Source organism: Pimephales promelas, chromosome 5 (genome assembly GCF_988280905.1).
Source record: "Pimephales promelas chromosome 5, fPimPro1.hap1.1, whole genome shotgun sequence".
NCBI classification, from domain to species: Eukaryota; Metazoa; Chordata; class Actinopteri; order Cypriniformes; family Leuciscidae; genus Pimephales; species Pimephales promelas.
In genome coordinates, this window is record NC_142773.1 from 43,594,054 (window position 1) to 43,619,422 (window position 25,369).

General features: G+C 35.5%; 1 protein-coding gene across 3 annotated transcripts in view; it reads left to right on the forward strand.

Moving 5' to 3' along the window:
• The first annotated feature begins 2,399 nt into the window (after positions 1 to 2,399).
• The window catches only part of arhgap30 (Rho GTPase activating protein 30), a 31,039-nt gene continuing 8,069 nt past the window's right edge, over positions 2,400 to 25,369 (forward strand). Inside the window, exons 1-13 of one of the 3 annotated variants that reach the window (XM_089131633.1) lie at positions 2,400 to 2,619; positions 10,908 to 10,955; positions 11,126 to 11,298; positions 14,473 to 14,760; positions 14,841 to 14,943; positions 15,017 to 15,161; positions 16,502 to 16,584; positions 20,943 to 21,050; positions 21,304 to 21,422; positions 21,653 to 21,815; positions 22,929 to 23,026; positions 23,479 to 23,550; positions 24,224 to 24,381. In XM_089131633.1, coding sequence (XP_088987759.1) covers positions 14,673 to 14,760; positions 14,841 to 14,943; positions 15,017 to 15,161; positions 16,502 to 16,584; positions 20,943 to 21,050; positions 21,304 to 21,422; positions 21,653 to 21,815; positions 22,929 to 23,026; positions 23,479 to 23,550; positions 24,224 to 24,381 — 1,137 coding nt within the window. In that variant the 5' untranslated portion in view covers positions 2,400 to 2,619; positions 10,908 to 10,955; positions 11,126 to 11,298; positions 14,473 to 14,672. The other 2 variants (XM_089131634.1, XM_089131635.1) reach the window with 2 other exon arrangements.

Sequence of the window (25,369 nt, forward strand, 5' to 3'; positions counted from 1 at the left end):
GATGTCCAATAGACGTTTATAAGATCTCTAAGGTGAAATGATTTAGAATGCATGTTAAACTGACATCTATTTGACATCTGACAGGAAACGTCCTATAGACATCTTGCAGATGAGCAAACACTCTTAAAAATAGGCTACGTCTTCCAGATGTAAATAGCACATCAAACAGCCTTGTGCTATCTGGGTTAGCTTGCCTTGACATTGGATGTAATTGTAGATCTGCAGAATGCAGATCACAGGACGAAGTAAAGTAGTAAAAGTCACGAGCTCGGGAGATAATCGCAAATATCTCGGCGAAAACTACGAGTGGAGAACGGGCCGAGACCAGCGATTACAGGCCCCCAAATTTGGCATCGAAACGTTGACTTTTTCGCCGAGATATTTGCGATTTTCTCCCGAGCTCGTGGCGCCATTTCAGAACGCGGCCGACGGTTTTCGGCTAATATCTCCGCGAATACTCCACCAATAATGACGGAACGCATATGGTTTTGTTCAGTTCGGCGAGCCGGTTCGAAGAAGCCCAGTCTCCGTCAGATACGTTGAGTCTTCACCGAGATATTTGCGTTTTTCGCTTCCGGAGGGGCTTTGTGGGCCAGTATCTCGGGCCCACGAGGCTGGGGGTGGTCTCTTTGGAAAGGCCTTGGCCCGTTCTCCACTCGATAAAAATTTGGCGTCGAAAAGTTGATTTTTCGCCGAGATATTTGCAATTTTCTCCCGAGCTCGTGGCGCCATTTCAGAGCGCGGCCGACGGTTTTCGGCTAATATCTCCGCGAATACTCCAACAAAAACGACCAAACGCATATGGTTTTGTTCAGTTCGGCGAGACGGCTCGTAGGAGCCCGGTCTCCGACAGATACGTTGAGTCTTCACCGAGATGCGTTTTTCGCTTCCACTCGATAAAAATTTGGCGTCGAAACGTTGAATATTATTGGGGGATTTGGGGGCCTGTATCTAGGTTTAAACAATCTTAAACCAAGAAGCATTTACTAAAGTAGTAAAAGGCCTTAAGATATTAAGTCTTGTTTTCTGGGGAAATAAATCAAAATAAATAAATAAAAAGTGAGTTTTTGCTTAAAACAATGGAGGAAAAAAAATAAGTCTCTCTGTTAACATTATTTTTCTTTTTGGCAGATAATTTAGCTTTTTAAGCACTCATTTTTGATGAATTTTCCCAGAAAACAAGACATAATGTGTTATTTTACTCATCTTGTAAACGCTTCTTTATTCAAGAATTTTTAGATATTTAGACTGAAAACGAAAAGAGAAGCATTTTGCAGTGTGTTTTGGTGAGTTAAACCAATGGTGTAAAAACACATGTTGTCTTATTGATCATATTGGGCATATTTCAGGCTTATTAATGGTAATTTCTGGTGTTAATGAACGGAGATAGCAGCGAAAGTTCCTGAGCTCAGAGGAAGTGACACGAGCAGTTTCCTGTGTCCGTGATCTCAGACAGGAAGTAGATCTTACCCAACGTCCTGCTGAGGGAGAAGAGGAAGTGAGGAAAGAGGAAGCAGCGTTCACCGTGACGCATCACATCCTGTCTATCTGACTGCCGGGCGGCGTTGACACGTGAGGGATTTTCTCATCACACACACACACACACACACACACTGCAGAAATGAGCTTCTTCCACAAACTGATTTTCTTCCCTGCACTCCATCTCTGGCTGAAAATATCACACACAACTTTAACACAAACATTTGTATAGCGTTGTAAACACATTATATTTGGGGATATAGACCATTTCGCAAGATGTAAACAACACTGGTCCAGAAGCACTTCCTGTTTCAGTTTGTAACTGTTTTCTTTATTTCACATGTAAAGAAAACATCGTAAAGATGTTTGTTTAACTCTTTGATTCAGTTTTAAATGTTCTGTTGGTTGTATTTTATCCCAGCTTTTATGTAGTGTTAAAAAACCGAAACAGGAAGTGCTTCTGGACCAGTGTTGTTTACATCTTGTGAAATGGTCTATAAACACACAGTTATGCTGAACCTGAAGCTGTGAACGCAATCGTCAGAGATGTTGAACAGGTCACGCGAAACACGAAAGCAAGATAGAAACACTATTACTATTATTGATTGAAACTAACTATTAATCTTTCTGTGGCTGTGGATCCAGTGTTACAGTCCGAAACACCCGTTACTCGACCTTTGACCTTTAGGCCTATTCTAAATCCATGATCGGTGTGTGTTCAGGAAAGCAATGAGTGTCTGCACATGTGAGTGAGGAGTGTGTGTGTGAATGAGTGTGTGTGGTGAGGAGTGTGTGAGTGAGGAACTGATGAATTACTGTGGTGTTTTGATTGGTTGTGTTTGAAAAGGGAAATCGAGAGAGTTCCTGTTCGATGTGTGTGTGTGTGTTTGTAGGTGTGTATGAGCTGAGGACTGAGTGGACCGTGCGGACGCGCTCCTGAAGTGCATTGATCTTGTTTTAATGAAACTCCAGTATTGTGTGTGAGTGATTGAGTTACAGAGAGAGAGAGAGAGTCTGTTGTGAGTCTCCTGAAGAGCCGAGGTCAGCGCTGCGACCCTTGACCTTTGACCTCAGACACATCGTCCCTGCAGGGCTGGCGATGAAGCACGTCTAGTGAAGGAGGAAGACATGTTTACACAGGTAAGAGTGTGTGTGTGTGTGTGTGTGTGTGTAGACTCATCGAGCGCCAGTGTACTCTCTGCATGACAACATCATTAACTATATTCACTCACTATCATGTGGTTAGCACACACACACACACACACACACCTGACCTAGATGAGCACGAGAGACACAAACCGTCACAGGAAGGAGCTGCAGGTGTTTCAGGAACACGAATAAAATTCAGAGAAAGTTCCAGTAAAGAGTTTTTACTGAAGCCCCTTTTGGTCCCCATTGACTTCTTCAGTCACTGTTGTTCTTCTCCAGTAAACGTGTCGTGATGTGCGAGTGTGTAGATGTGTGTGTGCTGGAGAACGAGACAGACACACTGAGGAGGATCGTCATGACCATCATTCGTGTGCTCCGTCACGCAATAATGACACATGAGGCCCTCAGACCGTCGACCCCGTCGCCGCGTGACCTTTGACCTCCGGCGTGACGGTCACATTCAAATGCGTTCAATCACCATCGGGCCGTATTGACCCTGAGCTCGACTCTCCGTCTGAACGCAGGAACTTTGACCTTTGACCTCTCCGGATCAATGGACCCTGATGAACGTGACGTCCCTCCGGCCGTTACGGCGCTTTAATCCGCTTCATAAACGAGTCGCCGATTCTGCCGTCTGATCGATGGATCATTGATCTGCTCTCCTCGATGATCAGGGGCTCGTTCGTGCTTTAATTAGCTGGAAATGTGTTTTATTGCACACGATGGAGTCAAATAATCATTTCCCCTTTGAATTAAATTAAACACAAACTCACATTTTCAGTCATTGTTCTTCTTCTCCAGGAAATGACTCCTGATTTATTGATGTTTAGATGTGTGTGTGTGTGTGTGCTGGAAAACGAGACAAACAATACATTGAATGAAGTAGAAGAGAATAAAATACACTGATCGAATAAACATAAATAAATGTTGCTCTGTTTGTCTCATCAGAGTTTCTTTTTTAAGAATGTAAATGTGTGTGTGTGAGACATCATAACAGATGAGACGTGATCTTACTGCAACACACACACACACAGTTGTCCTTCTTGTATTGTTCCACACTCATTTCACACTCGCTTTTACAACTAAAGTGTGTGAAAAGACACACTTCCTCCTCTGTACTGGACAGTACACACACACACACACACACACACACCACTGTGACTCAAATTCACATCGTGTTTCGTCTTCATGAAGTGTTGCTCCACACATTTATCAGAAGAGAACTGAGACAGAGAACACTTTGCCCTTTTCTACTTCATCAGCACTAATATATGAACATTTTTATTGATTTATTTATTACAAGGACAGTGCAGATTAACATGACAAGTCAAAATATGCCAGAGTTAGCCAGAAGGCTAGTTTTCATCTGCAGTCCTGGGCCAGATGTACAATAGGCAACCTAAAAATACAATGTAAATACAACAAATATAATTAAAACATAACAAACACAAAAAAAAACAATAAAATAACAATCAATTATCAAATGAAGACACATTTACTGCAGAAGAAGCAAAATCAGGTGAATTTACTTTTATATCATGTGTGACTCGGGTAAAATGATTATAATGTCATAAATCTTTCTGCTGTTTTTCATTCATAAAGACAGATGTAATCAGTTTTAATATCAGACATACATATAGAATGGCCGCTTTTCATATATTGAAAAATATGTGATAATTCATTTACTTGTATATCATAATGTATGTAACTTTATATTCAGTAATATACTTCATAATATATAGATGTGATTAGATATCACAATGATAACCCAAAAACTCACACATACCAGAAAAATAATAGAGCATTAAAAAATATCAGATCTCAAAAATATCAGCGAAACACATTAAATAACACTGAATTTTAACATTTACTCTCCTTTAACAGTCCCAAGAAGTGTGTGCGTGTGTGTGTATGGCAAGCCGTTTTAGCTTTTATTCATTTCAAGGATATGAATTCTTGATATCAACAATTGTACTTTCACTAGTGAAATGTCACCATAGGCTGCCATTCAAAACCAATTGTTGATATTGATTTCTTACTAGTTGAAATTCCAATTTCACATATCAGAAATACAATCATTACTAGTAAAACACTTTATTTTTGATATCAAGAATTCAATTGTTACTAGTTGAAATGTCTATTCTTGATATCCACAATTGAATTGCTACTAGTGGCGATTTTAATTTCTGATATCATGAATGTGATTGTTACTATAAGAAAGCCATTTTAGATATCTGAAATAACATTGATATCAGAAATACATTTTCAGATATCAAAAATTGTAATTTTTTCTAGTAGCAATTGAATTGTTGATATCAAGAATAGACATTTCAACTAGTGACAATTTAATTATTGATATCAGGAATTCGCATTTTTACTAGTAACAATGTAATTATTGATATCAAAAATGATATTTCTACTAGTTAAAAAATCAATTCTTGATATCAACAATTAATTTTGAATGGCAGCCTATGGTGACATTTCACTAGTGAAAATACAATTACAGATATCAGAAATTCAATTGTTTATCAAGAATTCATATCCTGGAAATGAATAAAAGCTAAAACGGCTTGCCATAGTGTGCGTGTGTGTGTGTGTGTGTGTGTGTGTGTTGGCCAGTAACTAAGCAGCTCTTCTAACTGAACCAGTGACATCCGGCCGTGCTTCGGCTCACCTGTCGTCGCCCACACACACACACACACACACACACACACACACATACTCATACTCATTCCTGCACTGTTTATGACAGGCTCAACTGGTTCATCATCACACACACACACACACACCTTACAGTTATCAGCACATGTGTGTGAATGAGTGTGTATTTGCTGCGTCAGTTTCTGTGGAACTAACAGACAACCAGCCTTTTGTATGATGAGCTGATGCTGCTGTAAAACAACATTAACACTCAGCAAAGCTCCAACACTCAAAGCTTATTTGATAAACTTTCATTCGTTTTATCAGAAATAGTTCAGAGCTGATGGACCTTCAACAACATTAACTCATCGATGGCCGAGACAGATTGTTTGTAGAACACTCTATCTATAAATACAGCTATTTAAAGGCTTCAGTAGAGCAAGGCGGCAGTGAATCAGACGTGTGTGTGTGTGTGTGTGTGTGTGTGTGTGGAGACCCCTGCTGGTGGCGCACTGTCACTGAATATCTTCTTCATCTCCACACACAGACTCTTCCTCCTCCTGCTGGTGTGTGTGTGTTGTGTTAGTGCAGTGCTGTTATTTGTTGGTCTGTGTAACTCTTTATTATATTATTAGTAGTTTTATTCTACTATTTATTTATATTTAATCTAAATCTCAGACTGATCTCATGAAGTAGTGTGTGTATGACACGCCAATTCGTATTTCCATTTTTGGCGTGCTATCAAGACGCATAATCGCCTTTCAGCGTGTTTATGAACGCCGTTGGCTTAACGTTATATAAATATATGACTTACCTCAACCCCGTCCCTAAACTTAACCGTCACTGGGGTTAATGGCATTTATGACTGGGGATTTGACGTCGTGTACAGACACGTGGAATGACGCGGACGTTAATGGCGTAGACATACACGCATACACACGGATACACGCGGATAGCTCAAAATGCGTAGAGATAACACGCCACCTGGCGCGAAAGTGGCGTATATGTTTACGCAAAAGTCATGATGTCATGTTGCAAATCTAACAAACAATCTGTCGCCTGTTGTATCCTATATACGATTTTCTAATTTAAGAATGTGTAGATGTGTGTTCTGGAAAACGAGACGAGGAGATCATCATGTTTTACACTAACGAGAATTAATTTAATTTTATTATTGAGTTGAAAATGAAGTAAATTAATAATGAAGCTGCAGTCTGAGTGATAGTAGATGTTGTGAAGCTCTCCACACACACACACACACACACACACACACACTTCATGTATCCGATCCGAGTCACGGATTAACAACTTGAATCACAGTGTCACGCTTTTAATGGATTCAGCAAGGTGTGTGTGATCTATTATTACCCAGAACACCACGCTCTGTGTGCCTGTCATCAACTGTGTGTGTGTGTGTGTGTGTGTGTGAGAGAGAGAGAGAAATATCAGGGACACATTAGTCAAATCACACACACACACACACGTGGGGACTCTACGTATACACAATGGTTTTTCTATATATTCTAAACCTACACTTAAACCTACCCATCACACACACACACACACACATTCTCCTCTTCTTGCTTCCTCGTCTAGTGGTTCTTAAACACATTGCTGTTGTTCTTGTCTGATCAAGCGTCTGATTGATTCCTGACTCGACTGATAGGCCTATATGAGAAGCTGCATTTTATTTAACTCCACCTTTGCAACGTGTTCCTTTAATCTCTCCTTGGCAAAGAACAAACTGTGGTCAATAACAGAGCGAGCGAGACTGAATCATCTGAAGGTCATGTGACACACGCTGGCATCACGACACGAGGGACTTTTATTTTCCTCAAACGTTTTGCAAACATCTGAATCTATCACAATAAGTCATATTTGATATATGATGTGCAAATTATTTGCTTTTCCTCTGCCAGTTCACAGGAGGTGTAGCAGTTTAGCCATAATTTGCTGATCATCACGATATGGACATTATTAATGAACTTTGAATCAATTGATTCGCAAAACGACTCAGTGTTTGGAAGCGCGACTCTCTGGTGACGCCTGCTGGTCAGATCAGTGTAAATGCAACGAAAATGTCTGGCCAAAATATGCACAAAAACAAACCAATTACAAATGTTTTATTGAAAGTGTCATCTATTAAATCCAATTAACAAACCATTTAATATAATTATGAAGTGTATATGTTATTACCTTAAATAGGCTTGTTTTTATTTACTAATCTTAATTTTTAGTACATGAATAGCCTAATTCGTTAAAAAAACATGTCTACAAAAATGTATAAAACTGATCCCAGATCAGGTAAAAGCAATAGTTCCTGGGTTCACAGCATAGACATCATATCTATGGTTGACAGAGATCCTCAATTTGTTTTTATTTAAAGTAACAAAGAGTAAAATGGACACGCCCACATGAAGAGCATCACCATATTGTTTCAAGAATTTAGTAGAACGTGAGCCCAAAAATTTTATGTATAAAAATTCACCAAACAAAATAAAAAATATAGTATATTCCTTTAAGGCCCGTTCAAGTCAAGAACGATAAATATATCGTACTTTTTGTTCTGTCGCTTTAAATCATAAATGCTCGAGCTCCTCACATCAGGGTTGTGATTGGCTGTCAATGTTTTTATCGTTCATTTGCTGGATAAAATCGTTCTGAAAGCGATTCCAACAGTTAGTATTTGTCTGTGCCATTATCGTTATAGCTGTGGTGTGAACTCTGCTACTCTTTAATATTGAGAACTATAATGTTTATCGTTATCGGTGGGAACTGGCCTTTAGTAGCCAACGAACGAACCACTTAAATTTCGAAGCAGTTATGACGTAGTGTAACTGACATCACGTGACTCTGAAATCGCAGCATCACTGATTGCAGACAGGATTGTTTTACACTAGTGAACATATTCAAGGTATGGCATCAAATGATCAATACTCAAAACTAAACGGAAAATGAAGATTATTTATCACCTCTAACTAACAGTGTTGATGATGGATGGCGATTACAGTGACGAAGAGGAGTCGTTTTCCACACACTGGGAATTGTTGTGTTTCGATGACGTACATTCGCTCGAGATAAAAATGAGCTCTTTTCTGAAAAATTTGAGGCGAGTTTAATTTTAAAAAGAAGAAGAAATCTTCCAATGTGGTCATAAACTTAATTTTCATATCTGGAAAAATAATGATAATGGAATTTAAAGTATCTTGATTGAAGAATTTTTTTTTGCGATGTGTTTGTATTATAAGCTTTTGCACTGAAAGCACAATGTAAATCATATATATTATATAAATATGTTATATAATATTTATTATATAACAAATATTAAATATTTAAATTAAATATTAAATATTTTCTATAACTTTCACCGTTTGCTGAAAGTGTTGGATGTGGCACAGAAGTTTATTCAAATGAGCTATTAATAACAAGAAAATCTACTTTGTCTAATTTATCAGAAATATACTTTAAATTACAGAAAAGCCTAAGTATATTTGGCCTATGCTGCACTCAATCTTTTGATCGAGATATACTTATAAGTATAAATAAGTTTGTCGTCGTGTTGTTTACTCTTCTGGGATTGAGTAGCCTATTAAATACTAAGAATTTGCTTCAAATTTACTTAAAGTACAGTTAAAGGTTAATGTCAAGTAAAAAACAAAACAAAATTAGAAACATGGTAGTATATGTAAAGTGTAAATATAATATAAAATGTATGATGTTAAGTTCACTTAAATAAAACAGTACAAGTATACTTGCAGTATAAAAATACTGACTAATAGTTTATTGAGAGTGTACTTTAAAGTCAATAACTAAGAAATGTGTTGCAAGTATTTGACTAGTAAACTGTCAGTAAACCTAAAGTTCACGTGTAGTTGCAGTACAAATGAAAAAATGTGGTTGTAAACTAGTTGTGTACTCAAAGTTTACTACTATTACTCTTAAAATATACTTTTATACACTAAAAAGTGGGCCAATTTATTCCCAAGTTTACCACTAGTGCATTGATATAAGGATACTTAGTTAGTAGAGGTATACTTAAAAATATATGTGAACTTTACTAATAAAATGAGCTTGAAGAATAGTTATTTTTTCTAAGGATTTCTATGAGTGAAATTTTCTTAATGATGATTAAGAATGTCATATTTATGACAAAAGGTCGAATTTTTGGTGTAGTGAGTCATAAGCATGAGATGAAAACGTAGTCATAATTGTGACATTAAAAAGTAAAAAATCTGAAATTATGACAGCCTACAGTAGTAAGTCAAAATTGTATCTCATAATTATGACTTTTAATGTCATAATGAAAATTTAACCCCTTAGCTGTCTTTTGAGAATGGGGGTTAAATGCACTATTCAAACTTAAATAGTTGTAATTAAAGAATGATTTGGAATATACCCAAGTTTGGTCTTGTTTTAAAGAAAACACTCAGCAGATTATTTCTGAAGTGAAAACACTTCAAAAAATGAAAGTATGAAAAAGTTATGGAAGTTTAAATTTACAGTAAATTAAATATACTGTACTATATATTTTTTATTTTATATAAAATATATATTTTATAAAATATTTTTTTACTCTAAAATTTCTATAAAATCAAAGCCATACATCTTATCAAGTTATGTTCCAAATTTGAAGTTGATATCACAAAACTTGAAGTTCCCATGAGATTTTGTTTAGGCGTAGTACCAAAAATAGCCACCGGGTGCCATTGAATTCCATTGAATTTAGTTCTATACATTCTGCCATAACAAATTAATAAATTTCTGTCCAAATATCAATTCTGTCACAAAATTTGGAACCTCGAGACTCTGACCTTTCTGACTATCAGTTTTGTCAAGATTAGAAAAGGTTTTGATCATAAATTATGAAATATAATGATGCCCAAAAGGGAAGGAGCCTGATAAAATAAGTACCGTTTCTATGGTAACCCAACTTTCAATTATAAAACAGTTTTCACACGATGAATTCTGAGTTTATAAGCTTTCAAATGATACCTAATTTATGATAACTACTAAAATATGTGATATAATAAAAAAGGCGATAAAAAATAATATTATATTTTAGAGGATAATAAATATAAATATTATCATTTTTAGAGGATAATATTGTACTATATATATTTTTTTTATTGAAAAATACTAGATTATATGTTTATTATGAACTTTCAATGATTAAAAGTGGGTGCATCGACTTTTTGTGACAAAGGTCAAAACTTTTTTTGAGGTGCACTCTTGTCATAAATTCATCAATTACTCTTCCTACAAAATTTTTTTAACACAAAACAGGGGTAGAATATCTGTTTAGAAGTCTTAGACCTTTCCAACAATATATAATTTGTCATAATTAGATTAGGATTTAATAGAAATATAGTGAAGTGAAGTTAGGCGTCTTGGTACCGGGACGGTGACAGTTAAAGGGTTAAAAAAACATTCAGAACAAAGTATCATCACACACACACACAATAGTACCACCATTGCATTCATTGACATCTTATATCAGATCAATACCATGGTACATGCATATAGTAATCATAGAAATGCCTATTTTTGTTTGGTTGGTTTTGATTTTTAACATGGTGCAATAGAAATGCCCTGCTTTATATATATATTTACCATGCAAATGTGGATATTTACCACATTAGGACGATGCAGTTCTTCGAAGTACCCTGGAGTAACATGCCAATACCGTGGTGAGTCAATAAGCTAATCATTCTCGTTGTTTTCTGGCTTATGCATTAATACAGCTTATTGTGTACCATGAATATTGCTTTTATGTTGCATTGCATGTGATGTTCCTCATTTGCTGAATGAATAAATGCAAATCGTAGTATGATTCACAGTTTTGTGTCTTCATATCTAGGCCTGATGTTGCACGTATGGACGAACCAGCGAGAGCTCGAGATAAAGGCGTCAATAAGAAATGGAGAATCAAGACAGAAACTGAACGACTCAGGAAGTCAGTGAGGGAAGTTTAGTGGTTTCTTGCGTCACACACACTTTACACTGACGCTTGTTGCCGGTGCAGAGAGAAAGGTAAGGACTGGAGGGTTTTCTTGATTCTTCTGTTTTCTCCTCTCAATCTCTACTTTAGCTTTAGCTGTAAAGATGCCTGATCGAGCGGCGTGTGATGGGATCTGCTCAAGTCCTGGGTTTGTTTGATGATGTGAACGCGAAGCTCTCATGGCCTTCAGATGTGATCAGTCATTTCCGCCAGAGGCCGAGAGGAACCAACTCGCTGAAAAATCAGTCGAACATGATGCTAAACCCTCGAGAGGAGTTTGAGACGCAGAAACCGTGGCTGATTTTTGAGTCGATCTCCTGCGATACTTGTGGAAAGATACGAAGATCATGTTGAAATTGTGAGGGTGTGGCTTTGAACTGGTGCAAAACTCACGGACGGAGAAGAGGAAACGGTGGCACGCGACCCAACCCAGCGCTTCGTGATGTGAAGCGTTTCTACACTTCTACAAGTGTGTCATGGTTCAAATCTACAACTCCAAATGTTGTGTATATGCAGGTTTGCTCTCCGTTTAGATGTTGTCCTGTTTTTGCATTTTTATGTTGTTCTTTATAGTGTTTCCTGAGGTGTGTTTTATTGCTCACAGGCCGCACGTTCATAATTCAGACGACTTCAAAAAAAAATGCTTGGTTAACACTTTATTTCAGTGTCCTTGTTTCATATGTAACATGCACTTAATGTAGTAATAACAGTAAATTATTGATAATTGCATGCAACCACATCCTAACCGACCGTATAGTAAGTCCAGTTGCTTAATAATACTTACATATAATTACGCTGTAACAATGACACCTTAAAATAAAGTGTGACCAAAGGTTATTTCTCAATGGTAATGCCAATGTTTAGTGAACATTCCAATTTGCAAACATTCTGGGAAACGTTACATTTGAATGTTACATTTTGAAACTTGTTACATTTAAAAAAAATGTTTCAATGTGTAAATAATAGGAATGCACGATACATCGGTACCGATTTCTAATGTTATCGGCTCAATAAAAAAAAGATTTGTCTGATATATTGGGTAACACTTTACAATAAGATGTACAATATGTGAACAATACTTCTTCAGCATTTATTAATCTTAGTTAATATTAATTCCAACATTTACTAATACGTTATTAAAATCAAAGGTTGTATTAGTGAACATCAGTTAATGGACTGTGAACTAACATGAACGCACAATGAACGACTGGATTTGTATTAACTAACATTAACAAAGATTGATAAACACTGTAACTAATGCACTGCTCATCGTTAGTTCATGTTAGTTAATGCATTTACTAATGAAGCTTATTGTAAAGTGTTACCGATATATTAAAGCTGATAATGTGTTATTTCCTTCAGATGCGCACTCTTCAACATGATCGTTTTGAATTGCTTGAAATATGATTGAAATCACTTTAAAATGTTAAAATACAATTATAAAACACATACAATTATACTGAGAACATCATTATAATTGTGTGTTTGGGATATTGAGACTTTTGTAATCAGGCTCTCAAAAATGTTATAAACTTATCGCGAAATATATCGGTTATCGGCTTTCAAAGATAACGAATTATCGGTATCGGTGCATCCCTAGTAAATAACGTTTTTATGCTCATGTTATTGAACTTGGGTGGATGTTTTAATTGGCTGTCAGTAGAGATGCAACGATATGGAAATGTTTGCCGATACGATAACCGATAATTCTTTATAATTGCTAGCCGATAACCGATATATCGGCCGATAAACCTTAATCCAAATTTTATATCATTTTTGAGAGCCTGATAGCGAAAATAAGTCTCACCATTAAAAATCATGTCACAAGCACACTAATAGGCTATAATGTTCTTATTATAATTTTTATGTAGCCGATATAAATGTTTTGCGCTTTACTGTATTTTCCTTTGTGAAGTGATTTCAATCATATTTCAAGCAATTCATAACCATCATGATCTAGGAAATAATAAACTTTCATCGGCTTCTATATATCGACCGATAACGATAACATTAAAATGAATATCGGCCGATACCGATATGATGGCCGATATATTGTGCATTCCTAGCTGTCAGTTATTAATGAAAAGTAATCTGCATTCCTTAGTTAATCATGTTTTTAAGGCTGTTTCTGAGCATGGTAACTTTGGTGGATAAATCTCATGTTCTCACTTATAAAGAAATGTGCATATATATATATATATACTCACTGGTCACTTTATTAGGAAACTTTGCTACCCTTTTGGACCTTTAATTCAATTCTTCGAGCCAGAGATTCATGAACCTCAGAGAATCTGGTGTATATTATACTCCTCTATTGGATGGAGATCTTTTGACTGAAGCCGTTTGAGTTCAGTGAACTCATCATGACCAAGAAACAGGTTTTGAGATGATTTGAGCTTTGTGACATCAGAAGAGGGTCGGCTGTGACCTCTGACCTCTTGCATCAACAAGGCATTTCTGGATATGTCCTCTTGCTCAGATCATTCGGTTGTGCTTGTGTGTGAAACTTAACAAGTCAGTTTATGCTCTAAACATTGTAAAAATGAATACGCTTCATCTAATCAACAGAATTGTGGCAACAGATTACAAGCAATATTATTAATTACATTTAACAAATTAGAATTGAGCAATAATTAATCAAATTATTCCCATTTAAAATAAATAAATAAAATATTTATTAAAATTAAAATTAAAAAATATTAAAAATAAACATTTTTAATAAATAAACATTTAAAATGAGTAAAGTTTACACCAAAAAAATTAACAAAAATATCTCAGACGTCAAAAATTAATTAAGAATTCTTTATTTTAAATTGCCAACGTTGAAGACACCTGATGTTAACAAGCAGAATCAGTGAAGGAGAAAACCATCACTTTAAAACAAACACTCAATTCATGTTTTTTGGTTGTTGTTGTAAGTTTTACTCATTTTAAATGGTTAATTTTTAAGGAATTAATTATTAGTTAATTCTAATTTGTTAAATTTACGTAATAATATTGCTTGTAATCTGTTGCCACACTTTTTTTGATTAGATAAAGCGTATTCATTTTTACAGTGCAGCCTATAGATCATTAAATCTAAAAAAACAACAACAAAAAAAACTGTATTAATCTCCAAAGAACCATTAAGCAACCCTTCAACAACAGTTGTTATATCATGTTAAACATTTTCTGAATATTGTGGCTTAATTTCTCCTTTGATATAGATACTGTATATGATCTCGTATCTCCAGACATGAAGAGTCGATTCCCTCAGGATGAGGTTCACCAGGATTAAACTGATTCAACAGCGACAGCAGCCGTCATGTGCGGTTTAACTTCGGCAGTTCACACACACACTCATTAAACCCTTCACACACACACACACGAGGCCTGAATGTTAGAGAGGAGGTGAAACACAAGCAAGATGAGGAGAGGCCGGAGAAAAGGAGGCAATCGGGAGAAAGTGTTCGGATGTGATCTTCTGGAGCATCTGACCTCCACCGCACAAGACAGTGAGTTTATCCCCACAGTTCTTCATGTATTTATCTGCCTGAACACACACACACACACACACACACTCTCTGTGTTGCAGTTCCTCAGGTGTTGCGCAGCTGCGGCGAGTTCATCGAGGAGCACGGGGTCGTGGACGGCATCTACAGACTGTCTGGAGTCTCATCCAACACACAGAAACTAAGGTGTGTGTGTGTGTGTGTGTGTGTGACATGTAAAGACTTGAACACACTGATCGAGGAGTTGGTCTGATTGCAGGAGTGAGTTTGACACTGAAGGGTGTCCGGATCTGAATAAGGACGTGTATCTGCAGGACATCCACTGCGTGAGCTCCGTGTGTAAGGCGTATTTCAGAGAACTGCCCAATCCTCTGCTCACGTACGAGCTGTACGACCGCTTCGCTGTGAGTCGCACACAACACAATCAAATCTGTTCATCAATATGCAAAGCACTGATATAATGCCAATATTTACATAATGACTGTATTCAATTACTAAAAGTTACATGTACACTAGCGGTTAAAAGTTTTAGATCGGTAAGATTGTTTATGTTTTTAAAAGAAGTCTCTTCTGCTCACCACGGCTGCAATTATTTGATTAAAAATACCAAAAAAATAGTAATATTGTGAAATATTATTACAATTTAAAACAGCGGGTTTTCTATGTGAATATATAGTGAAGTGTAATTTATTCCTGTGATCAAAGCTGAATTTATCATCATTACTCCAGTCTTCAGTGTCACATGATCCTACAGAAATTATTATAATATGATGCTCAAGAAACATGTATGATTATTATCCACGTTTACATTTTTATGTCAGGATTCTTTGATGAATAGAAAGTTGAAAAGAACAGAATTGATCTGCTTTTTTAACATTAATCACTACCATTCAAAAGTTTGGGGTCAGTAAGAATTTATTTTTTATTTTTGTGGGAAAGAAATTAGAAAATACTTTTATTCAGTAAGGATGAGTTAAATTGATCAAAAGTTACAGTAAAGACATTTATATTTTAAATAAATGCTGTTCTTTTGAACTTTCTATTCATCGTAGAATTTTGGGGGGAAAATGGTACATGACTGTTTTCAACATGTTTTTTTTTTTAGCATAAAATCAGAATGATTTCTGAAGGATCATGTGACACTGAATGTGTAATCAGCAACAGTTATGATGTTAAAAAAATGCTTTCAAATTACATTTTAAAATAGAAAACAGTCAATAATATTTCACAATATTACTGTTTGTCATTTTTTTTTTCATCAAATAAAGCAGCCTTGGTGAGCAGAAGAGACTTCATTTAAAAACATTAAAAAATCGTACTGATCTAAAACGTTTACGTCTAAATAGCTTGTTTGTTTTTTTTTTGAATATATTGCATGTTCATATAATCATTCAATAAATATATTCCAGGGACCATGAACATTTTGTGAAAATGATCAAAAATAATTTTTTAGGGGTTGAAGGTACTTTATTATTCGTCCCACACATGTGATGTCACGTTGTGAGATGGTTTTCCCCTAGTTTCTCGTCACACATTGCAAACACACTACAATAAGATAAAGAGAAAAATAAACAAACCAGTAATCGAACAACATGAAAATAATAAAACAAAATATATGATCACATCTGGTATTTTTATGTAACGTATGTGTTTTTACGTGACTTTTAGATCTGTGTAAGATAACGGTGCATTTCAGCAGTTCATCTCATGTGCTTTAAATGAAGACGTGTTGTTCTCTGGTCAGGACGCGGTGGCCATCCAGCTGGAGGACGAGCGGCTGGTCAAGATCCGAGAGGTTCTGAAGGACTTACCGGCTCTTCACTACAGGTCAACACACAACTAACACTCAACTAACACTCAACTAACACACAACTAACACTCAACACACTTCATTTACTCAGTGTACTGCAAAACAAGCTTTTCTTACTTAGTCTCACCAGTCCTAATATCTAAAAATCCTTAAATCAAGATGAATGAGTAAACTAGATGAGTAAAATGACATAACATATTAAGTTTTGTTGTCCGGGAGAATTATTAACTTAACTTTCACCGTACCACAGGTGGGACGCTTGCCATTATATTTTTAAAACAATAATATCTTAGAAAAGACCTTAAGTAATATTGACAAACTATATATCATTTGAACGCTTACAATCTCTAGTTTCCATATTCTGTGACTGATTTTCAAAATAATTTACTCAGGAGCCGTAATTTATCAATTTGCAACAAAAATATTTTCATGCTCACAAAGCGTGTTCAGACCTTTATTTTGAAATAGCAATGAACATGAAAAAAAGTTAGAAACCTCAGTTTGATTTCATGCCAAGAGTTCAAAAGATAGCATCCATTCAATTATTTTAGAAAAAAAAAAGGTCTGAAAATGTTTCAAATATTACGAAAAAAAAAAAAAATAGATTCACCATTTGTGTTATGGCAATAAGCTATAACGCGCATGCGTGTGCTTTGAGTTTGTATGTGATTCTTAGAGGTTGAATTCAAATCAAAATCTGCCAAACTAACCATACTACTTCTGAAAAGGATTTCTACTTCATAAATTGTGTGAAATTTGTGAAAATTATGGTTCAGATCACTCAAAACACATATGGAAATGGAGGCGCCCTTATATGGGCAGTAATGGAGTCTGGTTGTGCCCTAGTGGAAGCGTTCGGTACTGCGCCCAAACTAAACCTCACTGAAACCTCATTTTTTGAGATATCAACCTAAAATTTGAAACACAACTTGTTCAGATTTTTGGCTTTGATTTTTCTGGAGTTTTAGAGTTGCCCAGGTTTTGAAAATATAAATAATTAATATTTTTACATTGTACATTTCCATAAACTCAAACTTCTATAACTTTTTTTCTGTTTCACTTTCTTAATTTATTTCACTTTGAGAAAAATCTGCCAAATGTCTTCTTTAAAACGAGACCAATCTTACGTCTATATTCCAAAGCATTCTTGAATTACAACCATTTAAGTTTGAAATGAGCATTTCCATGTCTATTAAAAAAGGGGGGTCACAGTTAAATGATCTGCCAAAGGGGTCAGAAAAATGTTTATTCAAACAGAAACAAGATTATTTTTCTGACCCCATTGGCAGATCATTTTGCTTGTTTTAAGCCAAAACTCACTTAATTTGATTTATTTTCCTAGAAAACAAGACTTAATATCACATGGCATTTTACTACTTTATTAAATGGATCTTGATTTAAGACATGTTTTATATTTGGACTGGAAACGAGACAAAAATACTAAGTAAGAAAAGCATTTTTTTTAGCTCAGTGTAGTCCATATTAGAGTCATGTGCATGTCTGCTATTAGTCATAGTTCACCCAAAAAAGAATATTTCTTTTTTCTGATCAACTAAAACCGAACTAAACTTAATTTACTAACTCACAAAGCTCCAGAAAGGACCAATACACTGAATTAAAGGATACGCTACAGAAGTCCATATCAGAGTGAGTTGTGTTTAGTCATAGTTCACACAAAAATGAACGTTTGTTTTGGCTGATTAATGTGTGTGACTAAAGCCTACATTAAATCTGTTCATAAAGAGATAAAACTGATCCACACGCTTGTTTTCAGTCCAAATATCAAAACATTATTAAATCAAGAAGCATTTACTAAATGACTAAAATGACATAAGAAATATCTGTTTTTCTGGAGAAAAAAAATAAATAAATCTTGTTTTCCATTTGATTTAAGATGAGTTTATTTTGAGAGGGCAGATTCGGTAACGCTTTAAAACCAGATTGAAATGTTTCATGGCCGAGTGTGACTCGACTGAGACTGAGACTCTCTCCAGGATCTCTGTAATAATTAGAAACAGGACGGAAGTAGGAAAGAGAGGAAGGATCTAAAATAGTTTTATTAAGATATCCACCACCGCCACTGTGGGACTGGGTCAGGCATGAGGACGGAGATCTTCAGGTGAGTCCAGATCCGCTCACACACACACAGCAGACGACACAGATCTGATCATCCACAGTCGAGGACTCTGAAATAGAAATACACAGAAGGATTTAAAACAGAGTTATTACTGGAAAAGAGAACTTGAGGTTTATGATGATTTTTTGTGGTTATTTCAGAAAAATATTTGCATTTTGTGTCGTGTGCAGCTTCTGAGACGAGTGTGTGAATGCTTCATGAGAAATCTGCAATCGGTCGCACACACACACTAAACTTCTACGGAAGACTTATTAAATATTTCTACTTTAATCTCGGGTTTCTGTAAGTAAATGCTTCTTGATATAATCATTTTTTGATATTTGGACTCTAAACGAGACAGAAATACTGAGTAAGAAAAGCATTTGTGTGGATCAGTTTCACCATCTCTTTATGAACTTTTCAAAGGGTCAAAGTTTTAGTTGCGTAGCTGTCGATGGAGGGACGGAAATCTCTTGGATTTCTTTTAAAACATCCTAATTTGTTTCGAAGATGAACTAATAACCCTGTACGATCCACTGAAACTGTTCCTCTACGGCACACACAGACAAGACAACCTTAAAGGGATAGTTCACTTTGAAATTAATGTTTGATATGTTTTATGTTCCCTCAAGGGCATCCAAGATGTAGCGTCTTTGTTTCCACAGTATTTTCAATTTTGACATTTTTCGCTCAAACCGTTGTTGTCTGTCAGTCATACACTGGAGGCTAAGGGGGTCCACCAAAGAGCAGCACAGAGAAGTCCAGATTAAACATGATTTAATGACTCGTAAATGTAAGTACACACTGATGGCCTAAGACACGAAACGAGCGGTTTGTGTGAGAAAACCAACAGTATTTATATCGTTTTACCTCGTGTAATCACAGCCACTGACGGCACAGGCGCTTCGGTCTGGAAGTGATCGCTTGCGCGCCGACGTCACTCTTTGTTTATACAGAGATACTTTCACTAAACATATTTAGATATACGGGAAACCGCAATGGAAGATGATTTCGGGATATCTAAATATGTTTAGTAAAAGGTAAAACTTCCGAAATCTCCGTGTAAATATTGAGTGACGTCACACGCGAGCGATCACTTCCGGCGTAACATTGACCTGATTCAGTTCGGTTCAGTTCAACTGATTCAGATCACTGTGATTACACGAGGTAAAACAATATAAACACTGTTGGTTTTCTCACACAAACCGCTCGTTTCGTGTCTTAGGCCATCAGTGTGTACTTACATTTACGAGTCATTAAATCATGTTTAATTTGGACTTCTCTGTGCTGCTCTTTGGTGGACCCCCTTAGCCTCCAGTGTATGACTGATAGACAACAACGGTTTGACTGAAAAGTGTCAAAATTGAAAATACTGTGGAAACAAATAAAATTAATAAAATAAAACATATCAAAAATTAATTTCAAAGTGAACTGTCCCTTTGAGCCGTCATACTTCAATGGTGTTTTTGTTCCTTCTTGAGCTTGATTGAATAACTCTGAATAACTCTGATTAACTCTGAATAACTCTGAATAACTCTGAATAACTCTGAATAACTTTGATATTAACTCTGAATAACTCTGAATAACTCTGATATTAACTCTGATATTAACTCTGATATTAACTCTGATATTAATTCTGATATTAACTCTGATATTAACTCTGATATTAATTCTGATATTAACTCTGATATTAACTCTGATATTAACTCTGATTAACTCTGATATTAACTCTGATATTAACTCTGATATTAACTCTGATATTAACTCTGATATTAACTCTGATATTAACTCTGATATTAACTCTGATATTAACTCTGATATTAACTCTGATTAACTCTGATATTAACTCTGATTAACTCTGATATTAACTCTGATATTAACTCTGATTAACTCTGATATTAACTCTGAATAACTCTGATATTAACTCTGATATTAACTCTGAATAACTCTGATATTAACTCTGATATTAACTCTGATATTAACTCTGATATTAACTCTGATATTAACTCTGAATAACTCTGATATTAACTCTGAATAACTCTGATATTAACTCTGATATTAACTCTGATATTAACTCTGATATTAACTCTGATATTAACTCTGAATAACTCTGATATTAACTCTGATATTAACTCTGATATTAACTCTGATATTAACTCTGAATAACTCTGATATTAACTCTGATATTAACTCTGATATTAACTCTGATTAACTCTGATTAACTCTGCTTGTGTTCCTCCAACACTCTCTGTATTCCAGAACTCTGGAGTATTTGATGCGTCATCTGGTCAAGATGTCCACGTTTGCGTCCGAGACCAACATGCACTCCCGAAACCTGGCCATCGTGTGGGCCCCGAACCTCCTGAGGTGTGTGTTCATCATCAGACGTGTGCAGGGAAATGTAGTGTTCTTATACTGAAGTACACACGGGCTGTGTTTCAGTCCAACTCATTAATGCACATTTTTGAGATATCGCATAAAGAAACGCATGTGCTCAATTAATCTGATCAGAAGATACGGGCATAAACTATGGACACACATTTACTGATTAAATTTCCTTCTAAGTAATGTTACAGTGTTAAATGTTGAGTTTTGTTCAGTTTTGCTGAATGATGTGCAGGTCGAAGGACATCGAGTCGACTGGCTTCAACGGGACGGCGGCGTTCATGGAGGTCCGGGTTCAGTCCATCGTGGTGGAGTTTATTCTCACTCACGTAGCCGAGCTTTTCCCTGGAACAGGTATTTCATCTTTCTTAAAGGCGGTTGTGTCGTATATCCAGTGAAACGCTTCACGAACATGATCAAATGTGGGCGGGGCTTGATTGGACGGTTGTGTTTTGCTATTGGCTGATCTCCTGTGAGTGACAGGTTAAAGCCCTTAAACACAAACGTCATATATCCAGTCATTGTCCTTCTCCTGTAAATGTCTCTTGATTTGAGAATGTGTGTGTGTGTGTGTGGTAACGCAGGATTGTCGGTGGAGCGCCGGAAGTCTCTCCCGTCTCCCTCGCTTCTGCCCGGCGACGATCACTTCTTCAAGTCTCTCCCTCTGCACTGCCCGGGGAACCTCAGTCCCGGAGACGGGCCTCCTGCCATGCGCTCGTACCACGCCATCATCGACGGCACCGACAAGTAAGAGCGCCGCCACGTCTCCACGGAGCGATGCTGTCAAACCCGTCACAGTGCTTTAATCTGCTGCTCCAAAAGAACAACGGCCATTTCTGTCTTACTTTCTTTAAATTAATTAATTCATTTTATATTTCATTTGTTTTATGCATCCCCAATCAAGATTATTGATGTTATTTTTTTTTTTATTACATGCTATATTTATTTTATTTTTTAGAATCCCCAATCAAGTTTATTTTCCATTTAATTTAATTTTATGTTATTTTTAATTTTTATTTTTTTTAAGTAATTTTTATTTAAAAAATATTTAATTATTTTATTTTAGTGTAGCGTCACTACTATAAAGTATGTGAGATTAACAATAGTGCATCCCCAATCAAGTTTATTTTCCATTTAATTTAATGACATGTTATTTTTTATTTCATTTATGTATTTATTTTTTCATGTTGTTTTTATTTTTAAATTTTTTTTTTTTAATAAAATTTTTATTTTGTAGCTTCACTACTATAAAGGATGTGAGATTAACATTACTTTTATTTTATTTTTTAGTTCATGTTATTTATATTTATGTATTTTTTTCCATGTTATTTTTGTTTTTTAAAATTAAAATGTTTTTTATATTATTTTTTATTTGATTGATTATTTATTTTATTATGAAGTGAAGCGTCACTACTGTAAAGTTTGTGAGATCAACATTAGTGCAATTTCATTTTATTTTATTTTATGCATCCCCAATCAATTTTATTTTCTATTTCATGATATATATTTTTTTATTTTATTATATTTCATGTTATTTTAATTTAATTAAATATTTTAATTAATTTTAATGTTATTTTTCTAATTTTTAATGATTTTATTTAATTATATTAACCCAAGTATAGCGTCACCATTATAAAGTGTGTTAGATGAGGATTATCTCATCCACAATCCCATTTTTTTACAGTTTCATTTCATGTTCTTTTTATTTATTAGTTTATTTATTAGCCAGTGTAGCATCACTCGCATCAAGAGTTGAGAAAAGTATGACAAAAATGCCTAAAAGTTCAATAATCATGATTTTGAGGATGATGTATAGCTATATACTGATGTTTTGACGTGTGTGTGTGTGTGTGTGTTCAGGAGGAAGGGCTCCCTCAAAGGAAGGAAGTGGAAGTCCATCTTTAATCTGGGCGGGAGACTCCACGATCCCCGCAAGAAGAGCAAATACTGTCCTAAAGGTACGAGCGAAACCTCTCGAGCGGCTCAGGGTTCAGGGTTCAGGGTTCACACAACATGCTGAAAGTGCTGAATATAGAATATTTCAATCCCAGTCCTGGAACAGCCGTGTTTATGAAGACAATAATATGTGTAATTAGTGTTTAATTTCATCGCTGCAGCTCATCTGGGATAGAGCCGTTTTTCATGGCTGTGAGCATTATATTATAAACATATTTTTATTTTCATATAAATGAATAAATTCTTCAGGTCAATTATATATTCAAGAGGGGAAAAAACAATTTGAATCAGGAAACTGATATCTCATATAGTCACCCTTTATTTGAACCATTTTGTTTTTATTGGTTTATTTTTAACCAATCCCCTTTTTTAGAATTGGAAGGTAATAAAGATATGGTTTGATTAGTGAGATCTCTCTCGGTCACATCTAACGCTGTCGTTCCTCATCGCTCAGACAAAGAGAAGACGACGCTGAGGCCGGCGAAGAGCATGGACTCGCTGAGCTGCGGCCCGTTCCCCGCCGAAGGTAAGACCAGCTTTATCACACACTCTACAGCCACACACACTACCAGATTTTTTGTGTTTTTAAAAGAGTCTCTTCTGCTCACCAAGCCTGTGTTTATTGAATTAAAAATACAAAAAAAATTGTAATATTGTGAAATATTTTTGTAATTTAAATCATCTGTTCTTTATGTGAATATATAGTGAAGTGTAATTTATTCCTGTGATCAAAGCTGAATTTATCATTATTACTCCAGTCTTCAGAGTCACATGATCCTACAGAAATCACTCTAATATGACATTGAAACATTTATGATTATTATCAGTGTTAAAAATAGTTATTTACATTTTTAATTCAGGATTCTTTGATGAATTGAAAGTTCACACGAATAAATTACACTTGCATAGAAAACATTGTAATATTATTGTAATATTTAAAATTTTTTACTGTATTTTTGATCAAATAAATTCAGCTTTGATCACAGGAATAAATTACACTTTATTATATATTCACATAGAAAACAGATGATTTACAGTGGAATAATATTTCACAATATTACACATTTTTTTGTATTTTTAATCCAATAAATGCAGCCTCGGTGAGCAGAAAAGACTCTTATTAAAAATGGTTCCAGTATTGTTGCGTGGTAGTGTAGTAATGACGCATCCTCTTGCATGTGTGTGTTCATGTGTCTCAGATTCGAAACATCCTCCCGCTCATCTTCCTCCTCTGCTTTTGGCCTCGGCCTCGGGCAGCTCAGAGGGCGTGGCTTCTGCTGGAGGGGGCGTGGCCTCTGCCGGAGGGGGCGTGTCCAGCGGATACGCGGTGACGTACAGGCGGACGGGTGGAGCTCAGGTCAGTATATTAATTCAATGCCATGAGAACAAGAGTTTTACATATTCACATATTCATGTATTAACATTAGCTGGCAGGACATGAAAAAATAAAATAAAAAACATTACATAAAATCCAGTCCTTTCAAAGCATTACATGTTTTTAGTACCTTTTTGTTTGTTCCATAAGATTCTCATATAATTTAGTCATTTTTTAAATGTAAAAAAAAAAAAATGGTTTGCATTGAGCTGCTCATTTTTTTTATGGATATGGTATTTTCCTAACAAAATAAATAATTGTATAATATGTTGTTCTTTACATTCCAAATTGCTATTCTGATTATTAAAAAGCACATCAAATACTCAGATATCTATCGTACACTTCAGTTTTAATAAAGGTTTCTAAATCTTTCCAAAATAGGATAATAATAATAATGTTTTTTCTAGTGCACAAAATTCACAGGTAAATGAAATAATAAGCTTAAATCTTTCCTAAACATGCGTAGCAGGATGAATACTGTCAAGTATTTTGCAAGACAGTTCCTTAATTTTGTGTTTAAAGCAGTAGTTCACTTTAAAATTAAAATGACCCCATGATTTATCCATCCTCAAGCCATCCTAGGTGTACATGACATTCTTCTTTCAGACGAATACAGAGTAATATTAATAAATGTGCTGTCTCTTCCAAGCTTTATAATCACAGTGAATGGTTGTTTCTGTTTTGAAGTCTTTAAAAATGCATCTATCCATCATAAATCCACTTTTATGATGGACAGATGCACTTTTATGATGGACAGATTCACTTTTATGATGGATAGATGCACTTTTATGATGGACAGATGCACTTTTATGATGGATAGATGCACTTTTATGATGGATAGATGCACTTTTATGATGGATAGATGCACTTTTATGATGGATAGATGCACTTTTATGATGGACAGAGGCACTTTTATGATGGATAGATGCACTTTTATGATGGATAGATGCACTTTTATGATGGACAGATG